At 35.4% G+C, this 20,779-nt stretch overlaps 1 protein-coding gene across 1 annotated transcript in view; it reads left to right on the forward strand.

Moving 5' to 3' along the window:
• Window positions 1-20,779, forward strand: part of LOC141837383 (uncharacterized) — a 95,084-nt gene that overhangs the window by 36,750 nt on the left and 37,555 nt on the right. Inside the window, exons 23-31 of the mRNA XM_074724797.1 lie at window positions 1,299-1,397; window positions 1,493-1,633; window positions 1,757-1,819; window positions 10,441-10,923; window positions 11,005-11,325; window positions 11,481-11,612; window positions 15,736-15,849; window positions 15,994-16,178; window positions 20,592-20,700. Coding sequence (XP_074580898.1) covers window positions 1,299-1,397; window positions 1,493-1,633; window positions 1,757-1,819; window positions 10,441-10,923; window positions 11,005-11,325; window positions 11,481-11,612; window positions 15,736-15,849; window positions 15,994-16,178; window positions 20,592-20,700 — 1,647 coding nt within the window. The remainder of the gene's footprint in view (window positions 1-1,298; window positions 1,398-1,492; window positions 1,634-1,756; window positions 1,820-10,440; window positions 10,924-11,004; window positions 11,326-11,480; window positions 11,613-15,735; window positions 15,850-15,993; window positions 16,179-20,591; window positions 20,701-20,779) is intronic.

A 20,779-nucleotide genomic window follows, 5' to 3' on the forward strand; every position in this document is an offset into this window, starting at 1 on the left:
TTTGTTCGTGCATCTCTCTTGTATGTTTATGGAAACCATATCGATATGATGACACAATGATATTTACCATATTGACACACTATTAAGTATGGTTTGAAATCTCGTACTATGCTGGGCGGCATAATCAAAACACATTGTTCTAATAAATTATTGAAACATAATACTGCATGACACACTATCTGTGTCATTGTGTCAATCATGTTTATAAGTTTCATATCATGCTGATGTTCGACACCCCTTAGCAAGCTACAACACATGTCAAGATGAATGGATATTACTTTTTTGTACCTTGTGTTTGCACAACACAATGTCAAAATTGTATCATTCTACATGGGACACAAAGTTCAAATTTAGGTATATTATTGTGTATTTTTCTTTCTTTTCTTCTTCATCTTCTTCATTCTTTCCCTCTAATTCGCCACTGTACGTAGGAACACTGGCATGGCACCAAAACACTATTGTTTTGATTAAAGATTGAAACTATGACACGTTTTGAAATTTTAAACCTTGCTGTCAGAATGAATCAGCAACTGGAATGATATGATTCGGCCATACAAACCAATATTGGTTGACACTTCGAAACTGTGTAGAAAATATATGAGAATGACTTTTACACTCAAATATGACTCTTAATGCATATGATTTATCTGTCTAGCTGCATAACAATTTCTGGAATTTAGTCAGGCAAATGATTTGTAATTTTTGGACCATTGAAGTAAGGTTTAAAATTGTTTTCTACACAGAATGACACCATTCTGATAGACTAAAATGATTTAGACTCTGCTGACCTTTGTTCCCCGATAAACGCACTAATAGTATAAAGAGCATCTTCCATCATATGGCTGCTACGATTCTTGTTATATGCAATGTGAATTCAGTTCCATACGTTTTTGTTACCTAGGTTATAAACTGCTTGTAAGGTATCTGAAATTTACTTGGTATCACTTCATCATTAGGTAGAAAGTTGAAACTCAAAAAAGAGAAAAAAAGACCTGTAGCTATTGGAGTTCATCTTGCTTGACACAAGCTGAGTTAAAGGCTTGTATGATAGGGTAGCATGAGTCAAAGTATTAATCCATGCTTTGAGCTGTACACTTTGCCATATTTGACAATACCTACCTGGTTTATATCCATGCAGTTATATGCATTTGACCTTGATGTATGTTCTATAATGCTAAATATTCATATATGTTTTCTTTCTTTGATCAACTATGCTTTTTTTGCATTGCTGATTCATTTATACAATTCCATCTCTTATTTTGTGCATCTCTTATCTATGCACCAATCTTATTGTGCAGGCATTGGAATCAACTCATACACTCATTGTCGAATTTCATGATGACGAATCAAAATCTACTTGGCTGAAAAAACTTGTCCAAGCAACCTATAGAGCTTCTGTACAACTCTGCAGTGCTATTTATGTTTTGATCTTCCAGTTTTGGATCTGATTTTAATTTTGCATTGCTAATTGTTTTTTCTCATGTTTTTGTAGGCTCCTCTTTCAATGGACATATTTGGAGAATCAAGCAATACTTCTACACAATCTGGTGAAGAGATACTGGGTAATTTGGGATCATCAGACCTTGTTATCAATGGCACATTGATTGAAACTAAACTATCAATATATGGAAAAGTAAGATTGGGTGTACATCCTTTTCATAATAAATGGCTTTTAGGTCCTAGTATTTCTTTATATATTTGTTGATAACCTTGCTTGATGTTCTGAATCTTTCTTTTTATTTTCTGTTTCTTGCAGTTGGATAGAAAGTCAAAACATGCAGAGAAACCCATTATAGAAATAATTGCAAGTGGAGGAAAGGTTAACGCTTCTATTATTATTCTTTTTGATTCTCGTCACCAATTTTTTTTCCACTTTCAGATTATCTTTCCCCTCAACTTCCACAGATTGATTATTCAGGCATTGATAAAAACTTGCTTATAAAATATGCACATTAACACACAGCAAGTTAAAAAAAAAAACTGTGGGCTTATTCTTTTTCCTAGACAGCGTTGCTTCTACAGATAAGTCCATTCACCAATTTGCACATCGCAACATGCTAATAATTTGAATGATGGTAATTAGAAAGTCAACCTTTAACACATGGATTTTGTTTGTGAATATCTTGATTTTTGGATGTTTATTTGAAAATTAAGATCTTTTTTGAGCAAGAATTTGTTAGGTATTGAATTTAATGATGAGTATCTCTTTTAAACTCAAAGTTACCTATGGTTGAAATTTAAGAATGTATTGTAGGCTTTTCAATTTTGATTTCATAAGGTGCATCTCTACCTTTTATTGGTGATTAGGTGGAATTACCCTATCACTTGATATGGTTTAAATATATTGTAAAAGATATTAGTGAAGTATTAAAGATGCATTAAAGATGAATCTAATATGATACTAGTGAAGGAGATGAGGAAATAAAGAAGCAATGAAAGAGGTATTTTCATCAATTTTTTAATGAAGGTTTAGTTGACCAACTTAGCTTAGGAAATTTAAGTAGGTCAGACGAGTATAGAAATTTGAATTTTGTATTTAAGAATTCAAATTTCAGATGATATTGAAATCAAGAAAATGCCTAATTAGTGGAGTGATCGGAGGGTAAGTACTTTAGTCTTTTTGTATAAAAAAAGGAGACATATAAAATTGTGCGAATTCATTAAACTAATGAGCCATACTATGAAACTTTGAAAAAGAGTGATAGAAAAATAATTAAGGAAGGAGACCAAGATGACCAAAAAGTAATTTGGAGTTATGCTTGAAAGCTTGATGATAGAAGCTATACATATAACTAATTGAAAAGTATAGGGAAAAGAAGCAAGACTTACATATAATATTTATTGACTTAGAAAAAGCTTATGACAAAGTCTTGAGGGTAATTTTATGAAAAATTTTAGAAAAGAAAGGTGTTAGCATATTGAAACAATTAAGGATATGTATGAGGATGTAATGACAAGAGTGAAGACTCCATGCAGATTAAGTGAAATGTTTCCTATAAAAATAGGGTTACAACAAGAATCAAATTTAAGCCCATTTTTTTACACGGGTAATTAATGAACTCACTGGACGCGTGCAAGATACGCCCATGGTGCATGTTGTTTGAGAATAACTATTGTTGTGGTTGATGAGGCATGTGAAAGTAAATGCTAAGCTTGAATCTTGGTGGGAGAAGTTAAAGGTTTTAGATTTAGTAGAGTAAAGACAAAATATATAGAATTTAAGTTTAGTAGTAGTAGACATAGTAAGACAATTGTTAAGATAGGAGAAGACAAATTACCTGTAATTAAAATTTTAAGTATCTATGATTGTTTTTGAAAAAGAATGGAGGAGTTGATAGAGATGTTTTACATATGATATAAGTAGGATAGTTGAAATGGAGGAGGGCGTCAGGTGCCCTTTGTGATTGTAAGGTACCTCTAAATCTTAAAGGAAAATTTTATAAAATAAAGGTTAAACTTGCTATGTTATATGGAGCTGGATATTAGGTATAAAGTGAGCACACGAGCAAAAGATGAAAATCGTAGAGATGAGGATGTTAAGGTGAATGTGTGGATATATGAGGATGGACATGATAAGAAATGAGAACATTAGAGAGAGTTAGAGTTACACCTATCGAGGCAAAATTTCAAAAAACCCATTTAAGATGGTTTGAACATGTACTGAGGTGACCAATAAATGTCCTAATTAGATGATGTACTGAGATCATGATAAACACATTTTAATCAAGGAAGAGGGAGACAAAAACAACTTGGTTAGCAATGATAAAATAGAATAAAATTCATTTTAATATAGATAAGGATATAGTAGGGGATTGTGTTTGATGATGTAGGAGGATCCATATAGTCGACCCCACTTAGTTGGATAAATGCTCGGTTGTTGTTGTATTCTCTTAGTGATTTGGTTTGGTTAATTGATTATTGAAACCAATAAAAGAAGTGCTAATCAAATTTGGCTTAACTCTATTTCTGATGAAATGATGATTATTTTACACTTTTTTCCTCGTAAGGTTCAAAATCTCAAGTTGTGTAAGAGTTTTGATTTTTGACTAGAACAATGTTGTTTTGGTATCGAAATGATACGCTTCAATCCTGCCATTAGACACAACACAAGATTTTAAACCATGATCATAACTTATATTTAAGGTCATATGCATCAAAACTTGATTGTCATAGTAAAACATTATTGCCTTTGCAAGGTTATATCTTAGCCCAATAATCTTAATCTAAATGAACTCCCATGTTGCTATGCCCATCAGTTTATATTTCTCCATTTGCATTTGATTCACTACTTCTTTCTCTTCTAGGAAATAAGGTTACATTCAATAGTCAATTTTAGATCATTCATTTGTAGAACTTACTCAATCTATGTCAGAGTACCCACAATTTGAAGTTGACTTGATCACGAAATAAGATCTTTTCTTGGAGTACTTTTAACATATAATTATTGCAACTGCCACCCAATGAACATGACATAGAATCTTTAGGAAATGGTTGATCACAGTAATAATAGATGATATGTTAGATTGGTTACTGAGATAATTTTTTATGATGTCGTATATTTCCAACATTAACATGTCCTAGTATTAATTTGATACTAATCTCTAGCATGTTAACGTCCGAGGAGTATATCAAGTATGTGCTCCTACTGTGAGATAAAATTAGCTTTTTTTTTGCTAGCAGCCTGAATACCAATAAAGGAATTAAGGTTATTTCAGTCTTTAATTCAGGAACTTATCACTAGTGATAATAATAATTTCATTCACGAACAATTAAGAAAATACATCTTCTAGACTATAAGGTAGAAAATTGAGTGATTTGTAATACTCAAAAATACATCTTCTAGACTGGTAGAACACTAACTATAGTCATGCTGTACTGTAGAAAAGCTTATGAGCTAACCTAAATTCCCCTAGCGAAGCTCTTGGAGATTGCTTTGGTTAGTACAAAGACTTCTTTAGCTTACATAATAAATCAATTCCTCTTAGCATAAGCACAAACATCAAAGGTTGCTTTATGCTTATCACCATGAGAAATGTCATTTTTGATATCAAGCTGACGAAAGGTCATGAAAGACAACGATTTGTGAAAGATAGATGCAAACTATATTGATTTTGTCCACTAGAGAGAATGTGTCATAATGCCATAATTTTGAGTGACCCTTTTGCCACCTGTCGGGGGCTTTAATCAACAATATAATTTGGCAAACACTTGACAAAGAAAACCTATCTGCATCATATGGTGGGCTACCTTAGTAGGAAAGGTACTAACTCCTAAGTGCTATTATAGTAGAGAACATCCATCTTGTCAATCACAGCAAATTGCCATTTTTCCATCTTAATCAGAAAATGCCTATGAAACGTTCCTTTGACAGGTGAGGATAGAAAAGAGAGAAAGACAACCTATTTCAGTGACAAGGATGCATAGGATATAAGTGGGTGGGAAGTGGAATGTCTAAATCAGATAGGGGATCTCAGGCAACACCTAGCAATAGGAGATTAAGAAAGTCTCTGGAACGTATTGGATTGTCTCTGTGGCAAGTTGTCGATTATACACTAGCAAGGAAATTCCTTAGATAATGGCTCAACAACAACAAAAAGAGCAAATAGTGAGTCAGTAGAGGATGGCGGAAGGCCCACAGGTGGAGGTTGAAAAGTTAATGGAAGAACATGAAGAACTTAGTACATTGAATCAAATAGAGATAGTGTAAAAGGATAGAAAGGAGTTAACTAAAAAGAGGTCATATATGAAGAGATAAAGACCTGACGTGTCTCACGAGAGTAACAATGATAGTCTTATGTCGACTAGGAGACACTATACCAACCTAGAGACACCAAGTAGAAGAGAATGGGTAATATATTATGGAAAGTGAATAATGAAGGAAATTTTTTCATGAAGGATGGTAAATGATATATGATTAATAATATAACATATAGCAAGAATAACATCACTCCCCAAAAGAAAGGGGAACATGCATGTGTTGGAGAATAACATCACTGTGTTGTGTGCATGGACATGAGGATTGATGAAGAATCCCTTGACTTGATAGAAATGACTAAAAAGAATGAGACAAGTATTCTTTAGCAGGGATAAAGCTGCCAAATTAATTTTTAATTTGATAAGTTGATCTTTCACTAGAAAATGCTATGTAAATTGTGAATAATCATTGATGAAGGTGACAATTTTTAAACCAGAAGTATAATTAACTAAATTTGAACCTTAACAATGAACTAAAGCAAAGGTATGATTACGAACACTGCTAGGGAAGGGGATGTAGTATGTTTACCTACCTCACACCGATTCGACATGATTCACATACAAGCTCTTGAAGATTGGATAGATTAAGAACCATTTACTTCAAGTTTTTTAGAGATGCTTTATGAATGTAAGAGATGAAGGTGTAACCAAAAGAGTCGAAGACAATGGAGGCACATCTAAATAATACATCCCACGAGACTCATGCTTGACCCTAATCTACCTTGTCAATCCTTTGATCTTGAATAGAGAGGTTAACATATCATGTTGCTACAATATGGTTTGAACAACATTTTGTGCTGACATTTAGCACCCATCAAAATATGCTAAGACGAATTTAGATAAATTTTATTTCTATAATACCCTTTTATTTAGTTTCTTTAATTGTAGAAATTAAACTATATCAATTACATACTCATTGAATCAAAACTTTATTGTACTATACTATAGTGATACCTGATCAAGCATTACATAAATTGATCTTTGATGCATGCTAGAGCTTTTTGAGTGTTAGGGTGGTAGGATAGTTAATGCCACGATTGTCACAAGTGACAAGAGGCATTTCTCATGCCGACCATGATTTAATTTTGGTGCATTGCAACCACGTCACTCGATACAACACAAATTTCAAGTGGCTTGATACAACCACCTGGTACATTTTAACCATGTGCTAGAATAGGTATGGACATCTTTCTTCAACTCAACATGCCTCTTCTATGTTCACTACCTCATCAAACATTTAAGCTCCACCACCTGCTATTTTTACTTTCATTTGTATGAAAGCATGTGTGTTTGTTATAGCTTTCATATGGAACTTTATCACCTGTGGAATTTCATCTTCGAACTTTATTATAATTGCATTGGTTGTTAGAATTCCAAAAAATGATTGGTTAATGCAGATTTTTTACTCTTTTTGGAGTGTCATCTTTATCTTTGGCTATTATTGCTATTGATTTTTTTCTCCTGTTTGATGGGAGAGATCTATTTGTCCCTCATTTTCACTATCTCGGTAATATTCTTTTTTGCTTAACTCTCTGAATCTTCTTTTAGGGAACGTGTCCTATAGGGAAGGAAAAAATAAAAAGGAAATAAAGTGACATAATGATGATCTCAGACGCGCTTTCCCTTAGCCTCCTTTGGTAGAGAAAACCGAAGAGAAGGAAAAGGCTTGAAAATCTTTTCCCTAGTTCTCTACATTGCTTCGGTCCAAATTTGGGAAAAACTCACTTTCACATGCAATAAAACTCAAATCTTAAAAAATCCTTTTCAAATATATATTTTTTATTTTTGTTTTTGTTTTTATTGTTTGACAAATAAAGTTTTTGAAAATTTTCCCTTTCTCTTTCTTTTGGTAAGAGGAAATAATTAGATGAAAATAATTTGCAATATCTTTTTCTATGAATTTCTTCCCATACCTTTTTCTTTGCGTAATTTCTTTCTTTTAGGAAATAATCTTTGTTAATGCTTTGAAGGGGAGTCTTGGTGCAACAGTAAAGTTGTTGCTATATGACCTAGATGTCACGGGTTCGAGTCTCGAAAACAATCTCTTGCATCGAACTGCTCTTTTTAATCTTAATTAATGCTCTAAGAAATCCACCTAAGCTTCCCTTTCATTTTTTTCCTTCCCAATATATTTTTAGTATATGTGGATATAGAAGATGAATAGTTGGTTATTAGATTAGTCTTGTCTACTTTGTCATTGATCGAACACCAATTGCCTTTTTGTCCTTGTTGTACACATTCATTATTCTTAACTTGTGACACTCATCTATCTCATCTTGGTGTAAAATTGTTTGCCTATATTGTTTTGTTGAGCAGTAAACTTGAATTTGATACTGTTGAGTTTTCTAACAACATAGTTCCTTTTGGAACTTGTACTACTTGATGGTTCACTAGTCAATATGAGCTAGTTCACCAGTACATTATGGACCCAATATGGTTCCTTCTTAGCCTGATTTTATTAATTTATAACTTCATTGATGATTGTACTCTTCCCATTTAATTTTACTTGTGAAAATTGTTGGTGAGTGGTGTATTCCAATTTTTGCCAAGAAAGAAAAGTTTATTTTTGTTTGAATTTTTTTAGGCTGACAATACCTTTTCACTCTTGGTTCTCTCTTCCTACTATGTATCATATTATTATCCATTTACTTGTATTTATAACAAAATCTAATCTATTAGAAAATCCAAGAAGCAAAGTGTTGTTGCTCATTCTATTGCAGACATGGATTGAAATCTCGAGCGGTATCATGCGATACCGGTGAAAAATATTGTTCGCCGACGAACCGGCACCGGCATAACACTGGCATAGGGGTTCCGGCTGGGAGACGGCTCTGGAGGTGTCGCCCAGGCTTGGCAACGCCTCTGGAGGCGTCGCGCGGCCTTGGCGACGCCACTGGAGACGCCACCCGAGTCCGGCGATGCCTCCGTGTATTTTATTTTTTATTTTTAAATATTTAGATTAAATTTTTTATTTTAATTAATTAATTTTATATTTTAAAAATACTGAAACTATACCTACATGGCACGATACGGTACCGAAACTGTATTGTTCCGGTCCGAGACCGAAACCTTGACACGGCTCGATATTTTAAACCTTGATTGCAGAAATTGAATATCGAGCTATGTATCATGCTTTTGAGATGGTGTGAGTAATCTTATGGAGGAACTCATTATTAGATATTACAACATGTGATTATGGTTTAAAATCTCGTACCATTCAGAGCGAAATAGTCAAAATGTATCGTTTGGGTAAATCATTGAAACTTGATTCCACTCAACACCAAGGTTCAAAATCTCAAGCGGTGCTTTTGGTTTAGCCTTTGAATGGAAACGTATTGTTCCAGTATTGTGCTGACGCTTCGATGCATGGTGCCGATGATGGAATTGGAGGATGAAGGAGGAAGGAGATGAAGCAAGGGAAGGAGACATTGTTTGTGTTGAGTGATATCAAGTTTTGATAATTTACTAGAATAATATATTTCGACTGTTTCACCCGGCATGATATAAGATTTAAAACTTGCTCGACATAGACTTTTTCCTATGTTTCATCTCCTTCTTCAAATTCAATCCATTACTACCATCATGCATCGAAACATCGGCACAATACCTAAACTGTATTCTTTTAATCAATGACTGAAACTTCGGCATAGCTCGAAATTTTGAACCTTACACGTGATTGTTCATTATGACGACACACATTAAAGCAAGTTTAATTGTTAGTGATCATGTCTTTGGTACACAAAGTCTATTGAGGTAGTTTGTTATTTGATATGTGATGCACACTTTCAAAAATAAATTCCTTCTACCTTTGTTGATGGATAATTGATGGGGGAGTGTTTGACTATATTATTATGTCCTAATGCTTGATTAGTTACTTAAATGTCAGAACCTTGCCCTATATATATGGATGTAAATTGATCACATAAATAAACAAAAATTATTTACTCTTTTGACTAAGTTCTGAATATCTTTCTTAGGCTTTGTTTCCTTGGATGGATAGAGAATAGAGAACATAGAGAGTTGAAGGTTGAAAATAAAAGGGGAAGTATGATGGCCATCTAATCTTGTTTCCTTGAAGAGATGGAAACAAAGAAAAAGAAAAGGCTTGCTTGATGTGCTATCTTCTTCTTCCCAACCCCTTGGTTATTCCTTACCCCATTAGGAACATTATTGCCGCCTTTCTTTTATCTATGTAATGGGAGTTGCAAGGGCAGTGGATCTCAGCTCAAATATGATGAGATCTAAATTTGTCAGTACAGTTGTCCCACTTATGATTAATGCTAGGGTAGATTGCTAGTGATATGACTTCTGATTGCTTAAGATCCTCAAACTGCATCCTAATATATATGAATATGATTGGTAGACTAATGCTGGTTTGGTGCCCGATATGCTTCATTCAGAAACTATGCTCTGATATTTAAGACCTTCCTGTGGATTGTTGTCCTAAATATTATGATATTTCAGGTTCGTCTTGCCTTGATCCACCAGGTGAGATTCAAGTTGAAGTGCTTTACTTGTGTTGCATATTTTCTATCACCTGGTTCACTCTAACTCTATATTATTATTCGGTGCTTCTGATTCAACTTTCGGTGCCCACCCATTTCATATCTAGAAGCTTTGTTAATTATGACCTAAACCATACCTCATGCTATAATATTCTTTACCTGAGTGTATAATTTGTGACAGGTAAACTTTTCTCGTTCTGAAACTGATCTGATTGTGAAGATGAAGCTGCACTCTTTGAAGGTTAAAGATCAACTTCAGGGTCATTTATTGAATTTTTCAGAATATTTAGCTTGCTCTGTGTTAAGTGATGAACTAAAAGCTGGAAAATCTGGTATATTGGATGCCAATGAAAAAGGATTTGAACCTTTTCCTATGGAAGATGATAACTTTGATGACGCTTTGTCTGATTTTCTCTCTACGCTTGATCAAAGTCCCTCAACACCAGTTTTTTTGGGAAGTAATATGGAGCCTGGCCTTGATGGTAGGGAGGCATATTTTGGGTACAATCAGGATGATGCCTCAGAGCATGAGAAAGACCTGGTGAATGAGAAGTTCTCTGAGATATTTTATGAAGCACAAGATAGCACTATGTCTGATTTTGTAGTGATTACATTTTCATCAAGGAATCCTGATTCATCTTTGTATGATGGTATTGACACTCAGGTATAAGATGATTCTATATTCTTTTTCCTCTTTTGCTAGATTTTGTGATTTGATCCATGTCTGATATGGAATTTGTTACAGATGAGCATCCGGATGTCTGCTTTGGAGTTTTTTTGCAATAGGCCCACGCTTGTTGCCCTGATTGATTTTGGCTTTGGCCTAAGTCTCACTAATTCTGTGGAGATCCCTCAAAATAACACTCATAGCGCAACTGCTAGTCCTAGATATACAGAGAAGGAAGAAGCTTGTCATACTTTAGTGAAAGGTTTACTTGGTCATGGAAAGGACCGTGTGATTTTCAACCTGAAAATGGATGTTGACAGCGTTTGCATGTTTCTTAATAAGGAGGATGGTTCTCAACTAGCAATGTTCATGCAAGAAAGCTTTTTATTGGACCTTAAGGTATCAAGCACTACCTTTTATTTATGTCTTTGATAGATATAACATCAATAAATGTGAACAATCGGAAAGAAAAATTCTTGAGTGATCTAACCTGATCACACAATTTGTTTTAGAAAAAAAAATGTTTATGATCTTTTCTTCTTGTGTTATCCCAGGTCCATCCGAGTTGTATTTCCATTGATGGTATGGTAGGAAATATGAAACTTCGTGATATGACCCTTGGTCCAGATAGTCGTTGGGGCTGGCTTTGTGATATACGTCACCCAGGGACTGAATCTCTGATTAAGGTATATATTTTCGTTCACCAATGTGGCTCTCTTGATGATATTATACATAAATTGTTCTGTGGTGCATAGGAGTATAAATGAATAGGATGTTTATGAATAAGCTCATCACCTAGATTGATAAAAATATAAAAATAAATAAATTTGAGCACAAATTCGCCTCATTAGCATACATGAATAAAACTCATTAACCACTTATAAACCTATCTAAATCTCAATAAAAAAGAAGATTTAGTAAAACCCCGTACTCTGGTCCTGTAAGGAAACAGAAGATTTAGTAAACGAGATGACACAATCAAGAGACCGAGTAAGTTGATTAATTGATAATAAATTAAAGGGAGTCCCGGGAACATAAAGAACATTATGAATAGAAAGAGACGGAGAAGGATGAACAATATCAACGCCCTGAGACTGAATTTGAGAACCATTTGCCATGGTGACAAAGGGTAAATAACTAGAAGTAGAGAGAAGAAAATAGGGATTTATTACCAGTGATATGATCGGTGGCTTCGGAATCAAGAACTCAAGTACTCGAAGAGTGAGATATACTAGCAAAGGAATTACCAGTGAGTGCAACGGCAACAGGGGAATCAGAGACCTTTCGATCCTCATACCATTTCAGAAAGTCGTCATAGGAAGGCGATGGAGTCGGATGTTGGCAACTGTGAAGTGGAAGCTAAAGGAGTGACAGAACTCTGAACGATCTGCGCAGCACGGGAAGTTCGACCATGTAGATTCCAACATTTATCAATCGTGTGTCTAGGTTGATGGCAATGATCACACCAAGGGCGTCCTTTGCCACCCTTACGAAGTGGAGGTCTGTTGTTATTTCGAGAGATCAAAGCTGATGAGACCAAACCTGCATGGGCCATCATCATCACAAATCTTCATTTCACGGATCTTCTGCTCACAGATCCGTGATCATTGCCACGGGTACTCAAATCAGATCAGAGAAAAACATATCAGAAGTAGGGAGAGCAGATCAGAGGAAGCAAAACAGGTTTTCTTGGCCTGCAGTTTTGGTTTGTCGGCTTCAGGACCGAAAAGGCATCAGGAAGACAGATCGAGCGCTGCTGCGATCGTGTTGCTGCTGCGACTTCGCGACTTCAGCCTGATCGTGCTGCTGCTGCGACTCCGGGAAGAGCGACTTCGTGCGCCGGATCGTGCTATCTGACTGGGCTGTCCGAGGCGGAACAGAGGCGGCAGAACAGAACAGGGAAAGCCAGATCGTGCTGTCCTCGCTCGGGAGGAAGGAGACTCGACGGACGGCTGCTCTTTGCAGACGGCGCGTGAACGCTGGCGCAGAGGTGTATGGTCGGCAGTGGCTAGGCTAGCGATCTGCCTTCTCGTGGACAACGAAGAAGGGTGACGCGATCGCGATCACGAGGAAGAAGAACCCCGTTGCTTAGCGCGGCTTCTGTTCCGTCGCGTGAGGGTTTTGTTCTGTCGTGCAATTTAGAGGAGGAAGATCACGATCGATCGTGATCGCAAGTGACGGCGTCTCGGAGAGGATGGCGGCACCGAGAGAAGGTGTGCGCGTACCTGGGTGTCTCGGAGACGAAGGGCGCTTATGATCTCCGTCGGTAAAGGCAACGCTGCGGCGTTGAAGCTCCGGGAAAGGGAGGGCAGCGCAGAAGAGGACGCAGGGTTGGCGAATCGACGAAGCGAACACTTCACGGGCGCTTCAGATCCGATCCGAGGGAAGCAGCGCGTGGCGGCGGTGAGAGAAGGAAGAGGGGATCACGATAGGGTTCGGCGGATAAACCTAACCCTAACCCTAACCTGGCGCTCTGATACCATGTAAAATAATATGGAATCATATTCTATTACAAGAAATAAGCCCCTATTTATACAAGAATATAGGGACCTATTTTAGGAGAATTATTCTATAAAAAATATTTATCCCTAAATATTCTAATAGGGTCAATTGAGAATTAGTGAAAATCCACCCGATGCAATTGATGAGCAAGAACATGATGACAATGACGAAACATTATCACCTTCCGACACTACACTGTAGTCTAAAGAGAAATTCGAAATGATGATAGTGATATCGATAGCAGTGCAAGTACTCATGGAAGTGATAGCAGTAGTGATGTAGCTGGTGGTTGTAGAACTTATGTTTCCCCTACTCTAGCACCAGAGCCTTGGATATGTGAGCAAGATTACACGCATGCAACTCAAGATGATGATCACGGAGCTAGAACTATTACGACTCAGTATCGACGTTGATCTAAGGTTGACAAACAAAAGGAAACTCATAATTATCAAGATATGAGGGAGAGTTTAGCTGAGATTGATTCTGATCGAAGTTCATCATACTCTCGACTTTCTTATTATAGTTTTGATGTATCTTATGGTGATCCATTATATCAGAGTTCAGGGACGTATGTTTATCCTTATCCTCTGCCTGTACCCGTTCTGATTTCAATGGTGCTAGTTTAAGTCCAACTTCCGGTAGTGAATCGAGACATGCTGATGGACATGTGGAGAAATCAATATCAATATTGCATGTCATGGGATGATTATTTAATCTGGATGTTGGAGAACTATGGAGTTGATCTAAGCAGAATGTTGCAAGAACCAATGCTTCCATCTGAGTCACGTCACTCCTTTTAGTATTAGTAAGGTAACTTATTATGATGTATCAACTATCAATTTTAATTCGAGTTATTGATAGATCAATTTTCTTTAAAGAAAGATATATTTATTTATTTTTGTTTAACAATATTAAGATGTTAATAATTGAGAACTTATATCAAATCAATATACAATTTATTTTTAAATTATACACAATAAACATATTTATCTAATAATTATTATATATATAAATAAAAAAGTACCAAAACTGTATCGGCATGGTACGATACGGTACTGAAACAGTATCGTTCCGATCAAGGACCGAAACCTCGGCACAAGTCGAGATTTTAAACCTTGGTCTAAACAAACCGAGCTTAGCTGTGTTCAATCTTGTTTATCTACTTATTGAGCTTGTTTATGCTTGTTAAAAATTTTATCAAGCTTGAGTCAAGCTCAAGCTTTTTATCGAGCTCAACTAATATAGTTCTTGTAGGTTAAATATTTATCTAATTATGAAACATATATTATTTTCTTATTTTTAACATATTATGAATAAATGAAGAATATAAACATTTATAATTACTATATTTTTTATGTATTTGAATTAAAAATTTAGGAAATTAATTTACAATTAAATTTTACAGAAGTTAATAAGAAAGTTTATTCATAAATTATTCATGAACTTTGTTCATCAACATTAACGAACCAAACTTAATAGTGTTTAAGCTTATTTATTTTATATTCTTTTTTTATTGAATGAACATAACCGAGCTTTATCAAATTGAACATTAAGCTTGTTCACGAACGTTTGGTTCATTTACAACCCCTAGATTCAATTTGTTTAACTGTAGAATCTTGGTCACCTTTGAAAATATTTATCATCCTTTTACGTCCATTAGTTTCACATGGCAAGTGATGTAGACCATTATATAAATATAAATTGGTCTCTTTTTTAAGAGCTCTTGCTTTTGGAACGAGTGGTTAGCTAATCAATTTCAACATGGTATCAAAGCCGGAGCAAATCCTGTGTCTTAAATTTAAAAATAGGCTTGTACGATTGAGTCATGATGGATATGACAAGACATGTTAAAGCTAGGAAACCCTATACTCAATGGTTTCACATGGTGTGCAGTGGCCCACTATATAAATATAATTGGTGTCTTTCCTAACAACTCAAACTTTTGGGATAAGTGATTATCTGATCAATTTCAATAATTTTTTTAGTGGATTTTTTTTTCCTAAATTTTGAAAAGATGTTAGCTAATGGACAATAATTTAGTTGTGAAAAAGACAGTACAATATGCTAGAAAGCATTTAATCTACATGAGGTAATATTATAGCTTGGATTTACTTCCAGTTTGTTCGAGATCTGGATCACTTGTAGTTTTAAAAAAATGTTTGGTGAATATTTAATGTCCTAAGAATTTGTTTAGTTGTTAAATTGCCCTGAAATTCGCTGGGATAGGAAATACCATACATTCATGATGTATCTAATTTCATTCCTATATATGTTTTTTTATCGTTCTTACATGTTCTCATTTGGCAGTTCACATTTAACTCGTACAGTATTGCGGATGATGATTACCAGGGATATGATTATAGCTTGACTGGACGGCTTTCTGCTGTTCGCATTGTTTTTCTATACCGTTTTGTTCAGGAGGTATGTGGTTTAAGCCAACTTCAAGGAAACCACACGTCTGGTCTTGTCTGATTTTTCTTGCGTATTGACATATGGAAAAACCTACTGCCATCTATTGAAAGGCTTTATGTTATTATTGCATGCTAACAAAAAAAAAATCTTCAGATAACTTCATACTTCATGGAGCTTGCTTCGCCACACACAGAAGAAGCAATTAAGTTTGTCGACAAGGTTGGGGGGTTTGAATGGCTTATTCAGAAATATGAGATTGACGGTGCAACTGCTGTGAAGCTGGACCTATCTTTGGACACTCCAACAATTATTGTACCCAAGAATTCTCTTAGTACTGAGTTAGTATTTCAATTCTGTTAAGCATTCTCAAGTCTTGCAATGTGCGTCTTATTTGTCATTAATAAAGTTAACATGGTATATACTGTCTTTGGTGGCTATTGAATCAGCCTGTTTGTCAATATTCTTTGTTTCTTTATTATTATTATTTTTAAGCTACAGTGAGTCTTTCTAGCTTTATATTTTGTAAAAGCTTTCATATCTTTCAAAATTTCATATGGATTCTGTTTTCTTTTTCAGGCCTACTTTATTTATTTAGTAAACTAATAGTTTGCTGTCATCTACTTTGTAGATATGTAAGATGTAGGCATCTACTTTAAACTCTTGAATGTTAATCATGTTAGTTAGGAAAATATACCAGGTCCCTTTTCCCTGGTGGTGTTCGTAAGCTAGCTTTTGCACCCTTTGCTTCAGTTTATTTGCATGTTTGTGGTCTAAGTTAAGTCAACTCTACCTTCTGTTTATAATATTTTGTTTCCTTCATTAACATGATTCTTGATTGACTCGGTGTTTTCTAATGGAATATGATTCTAAATTTTTCTTTATTTTTTCTCCGCATGACATCTTTATTTAGTATATTCAGTGACAATGCTAGATTTCCAGTCTTTTCTATCTAGTCTTGATGCACTTCATGAGTCCTCATTGATATTCTCCCTTACAAAATGACATAGCAGAACAAAAGAAACAATTCCTCGTTGTGACTATTCAAATGTTACTCTTACACATTTATGCTAGTCTAGTCTTTCCTTTTGAGGTGATATTATTCTTGCTGCATGTTATTTTGTCAACCATATGTCATTTTCCACCTTCTGCACTATCAAATTCCCTTCACTATCATCTTTACACACAATGCTATGTATTCTCTTCTGGCACAAGCCTTTAAATGTATTTGTTTTGTTCAACTAGTATTCTTTGATTGTTATGAGTTATCTCCACAGTCCATGATTTATATGAAGTATATTTTCCTTATTCGTCTTCAATGTTAGCCATTGTTTCTCTTTTGAGACATAGTGTGCCTTCATCTCTCCTAACGAGACATTTTTTTCAATCCACTCCATTCTTTCCCAATACACCATCTCAATTTGAGTCCATGCATTGTATTTGAGTCCATGCAATGCAAGAAGTTCTCCTTATTCATACTACATTATTTTTCCACCTTCACCTATGGACCTCTCCACACACTGTTGTTGCTGACTTAACACTTTAGGTACCCCCCTTGTGGGTATGCATGCACCGTATGACAATGCCGTGGAGAAACTACAACACCTCTCTGAGATTCTCTTGCTCTCCAATCATCAATCGATGCTCCATATCCTCCTAATTTGAGCATTCCTATTGCTTCTTGTAAAGGTAATTAGAAATGTTTCACTTTCTATCGATTTTGTCATTTTATATCTTATGCATGATTGTTGCCCAAATTGATTGGCTTTGTGTCCTTACTATCCTTTCAATCAATTTCAATTTGGTTTTTCTTCCTTCACAGGGAAGTGCATTGTGGCTTTGTGTCCTTATTATCCTTTCAATCAATTTCAATTTGATTTCTCTTCCTTCAAGGAAGTGAATTGTGGTTTGCATATAAGAGTTTTTAGTAAAGCTTACTTGGCTGCCAAGGGCGACACCCACATTTTCTTGATTGGCTAAGATTGCTTGAGTTTGTCTCTTCTTCCCATTAGTTGTTGTTTTTCTCATTGATCCCTTCATTTGGTTGACATAAAAAATATCTTCTATATGGTGGCCTTTTGGAGTCTTGGCACAATGGTAAAGTTGTTGCTGTGTGACTTGGAGGTCACAAGTTTGAGTCTCGAAAACAACCTCTTGTAAAGTAGGGTAAGGCTACATACAATAGACTCTTATCCGGGATCCCATATTAATAGGAACTTCGTGCACCGTGCTATCCTTTTTTTTGATGACCTCTTGGATAAGGTCCATTTGGTGAACTTGGGGTTTGTTACTCAAGGAGGGACTAGGCTAGTGTGTCGACTTAAGTAGTATAGACTATAACAATCTTTGAGAGCTAGTTTAGGAAATTCAACTCAGCTTTGCAACACAACATGATTAGGAGTATCAACGATCACTTAATATTCTAGCTCATTTCAGAGACTCATTCTTCTTATCCTTTATGTGGACAATATTATCATCATCAGTGAGGATTCCATTGGGCTTAAAAAAAAATTAAAAGATCACTTACATCAACACTTCCACACTTAAGACTTGGTTAGTGCTAAATACATCCTTTGGTACAATGGCTACTCACTTAAGAAGAAGGTTGGCATTCTAGGGAGATACTCTTATAAATCCTAGTGGTAGACTATTAGCAAAACATGGGGAGTCACTAAGGAAAAACAGAAGGCTGATAGGAAAATGGAGCTTGGGCAAGAAAACTGAGCTTGGAAATACGCTTACGGAGTAAATGGAACTTTATTGTGACAATCAAGTTGCAATTTTTATAACATCGAATTCAATGTTTCACTAGAGGATAGAGATTGATTATCACTTCATTAGACAACAAACACAATTTAATGGAATTATTATTTCTTTTGTTAGTCCTACGGATCAAGTAACAGATTTGCTAACTAAATCGTAATAAAACCTAACATTTTATATGTTAGTGCAATTATGCCACCTTAAGCATGTGGTTTTGACATTTATATTGTAGGCGCAATAGTGGAAGTCCAAGTAGGTTGAGGATTGTATAGAGTGGAAGTCATGTAGGTTGAGTACTGAATACCTGGTAAATGGAAGTCTTCTAGGTCATGAAGGACCAGATTCTTGGCAAGATGACAAGTCGTAGAGGCAAAGACTCTTGGCATTGAAAACCATAAAGCAAGGCTTTTTGACATGTGAACTTCTGGAGGTGAAATCTCTTGATGGACAAATAACTTCTATGAAGGAGAGTTGAGGGCACTTGTATAAAGGGTTGCCTCTATTTTGAGGTTGGGACTTGACCCTAGAAATAATATGAGTCGAAAGTGTTTTTCAATTGACTGAAACTTGAGTAGACTAGTCAGCCGACTTAGGCTCGAACAAAATTTTATAGAATGTGAATTTGTTCGGGGGTTCTAACCAATTGATTAATTGAGTCGATTGACTGGTGGTCCAGTTCTGTTGATAATGGAAATCATAGAAGAGAACCATTTATTAGTTGATAATGGAAATCATAGAAGAGAACCATTTATTTGATGCCAACAGTTTGCAATGGTCTAATGACCTATTGATTAGTCGATTGATGTCACACTTCAATTGACTAGGATTATCTTTGCGGAGTAAAAGGTTGATGTTGACTTGTGACATGAATTAGTGGATTGATCTATGTCGGATGGCAAATTGAAGGCTGAAAACAAGTTGAAAGATTTGTCTATAGATATAGGCCATGGGTTTAATGCGAAGACTACTAAAAATGCTTCTCTTTTGATCCTTGTCTCAGTTATCTTCTCCTCCACTTGGGTGTAACCCAAAGAGTACTAAAAGTGCTTGTCTTTTGATCCTTGTCTCAGCTATCTTCTCCTCCAGTTGTGTTCATTTGTTTCACTCTTCTTTGTGCTTAATCTGAAATCTTGCTAGAAGAGTGTAAGAGGTGTCAGCACCTCTAGAAGCCAAAGTTTTTTGAGAAGGAGAAAGATAGTGGATTTCAAGGAGCGACTTACCAATTTGTCATAGGCCATGGAATAAGAACCATGGCTTTTGAACCATGTAAAGGATTTGTGGTAGCCTTGTTTTCTCTAATTGTTTTTATTTCCACTGCATATTAATCATGATTGTAGAATCAAGGAAGCAAATGAAGCATTCAACAATTCACCCCCTTCCCCAGCCTCACCAACAATCCAACACGATATATTTATTACTACTTGGCTTCTACAATGTATTCAAGATAGTTCGAGAGCAGCGTGATGGACTCATTGAGCTAATTTGTGTATATTTAAGATGTAGGAGTTTACCTGGAATTTTTGTTTCCTTAATAATATCACATATAGCCAAAGGCTTAAGTATCCTCTAATGTCTGAAGAATAATCTCCCCTAATCTCAACAGGTTGAGTGTTTTTTTCTCTTCTTTTTACACAATATCTGTTCAGTAAGCTTTCTTTTAGATTGTATAATATGTGTGTTTCATCTGCTCAATCCCTTTGGCCCTACTTATGAAGACCTTCTGCCACATGTTTCTTCAAAGAGCATCTCTGTTTTTATCTAGTATTTACATGCTCAATATGATTTCTTATATGGTAAGATTAGTTGTAAGAAAACTATCATTTGGAAACCTATTCATGCACAAAGTTAGCCTTGATGGATAAAATTGTGTTCATCCAAATTATGACTTTCGTGAAATATTGAAGGCTAAGTAAAAAAATACAGAGTTTTTTTTTGTTATCCTTTCTATTTTGAGGAAGTGTATGTATCACTTACAACTCCATTTTGTGAAGTTACATGCAACTGGATCTTGGACAACTTCAAATCAAGAACAGTTTTGCTTGGCATGGATGCAAAGAAAGTGATCCTGCTGCTATACATCTTGATATTCTTCATGCAGTGGTATTTTTATGACAAGAAAAACAAATTCTGTAATATAATTTGTGGTAAAATAAATAGCATTCATCCACTTATTCTGAAA

The sequence above is a fragment of the Curcuma longa genome, chromosome 11 (assembly GCF_044706935.1).
Source record: "Curcuma longa cultivar G26 ecotype Majalengka, Jawa Barat chromosome 11, ITB_CL_G26_1.1, whole genome shotgun sequence".
NCBI classification, from domain to species: domain Eukaryota; kingdom Viridiplantae; phylum Streptophyta; class Magnoliopsida; order Zingiberales; family Zingiberaceae; genus Curcuma; species Curcuma longa.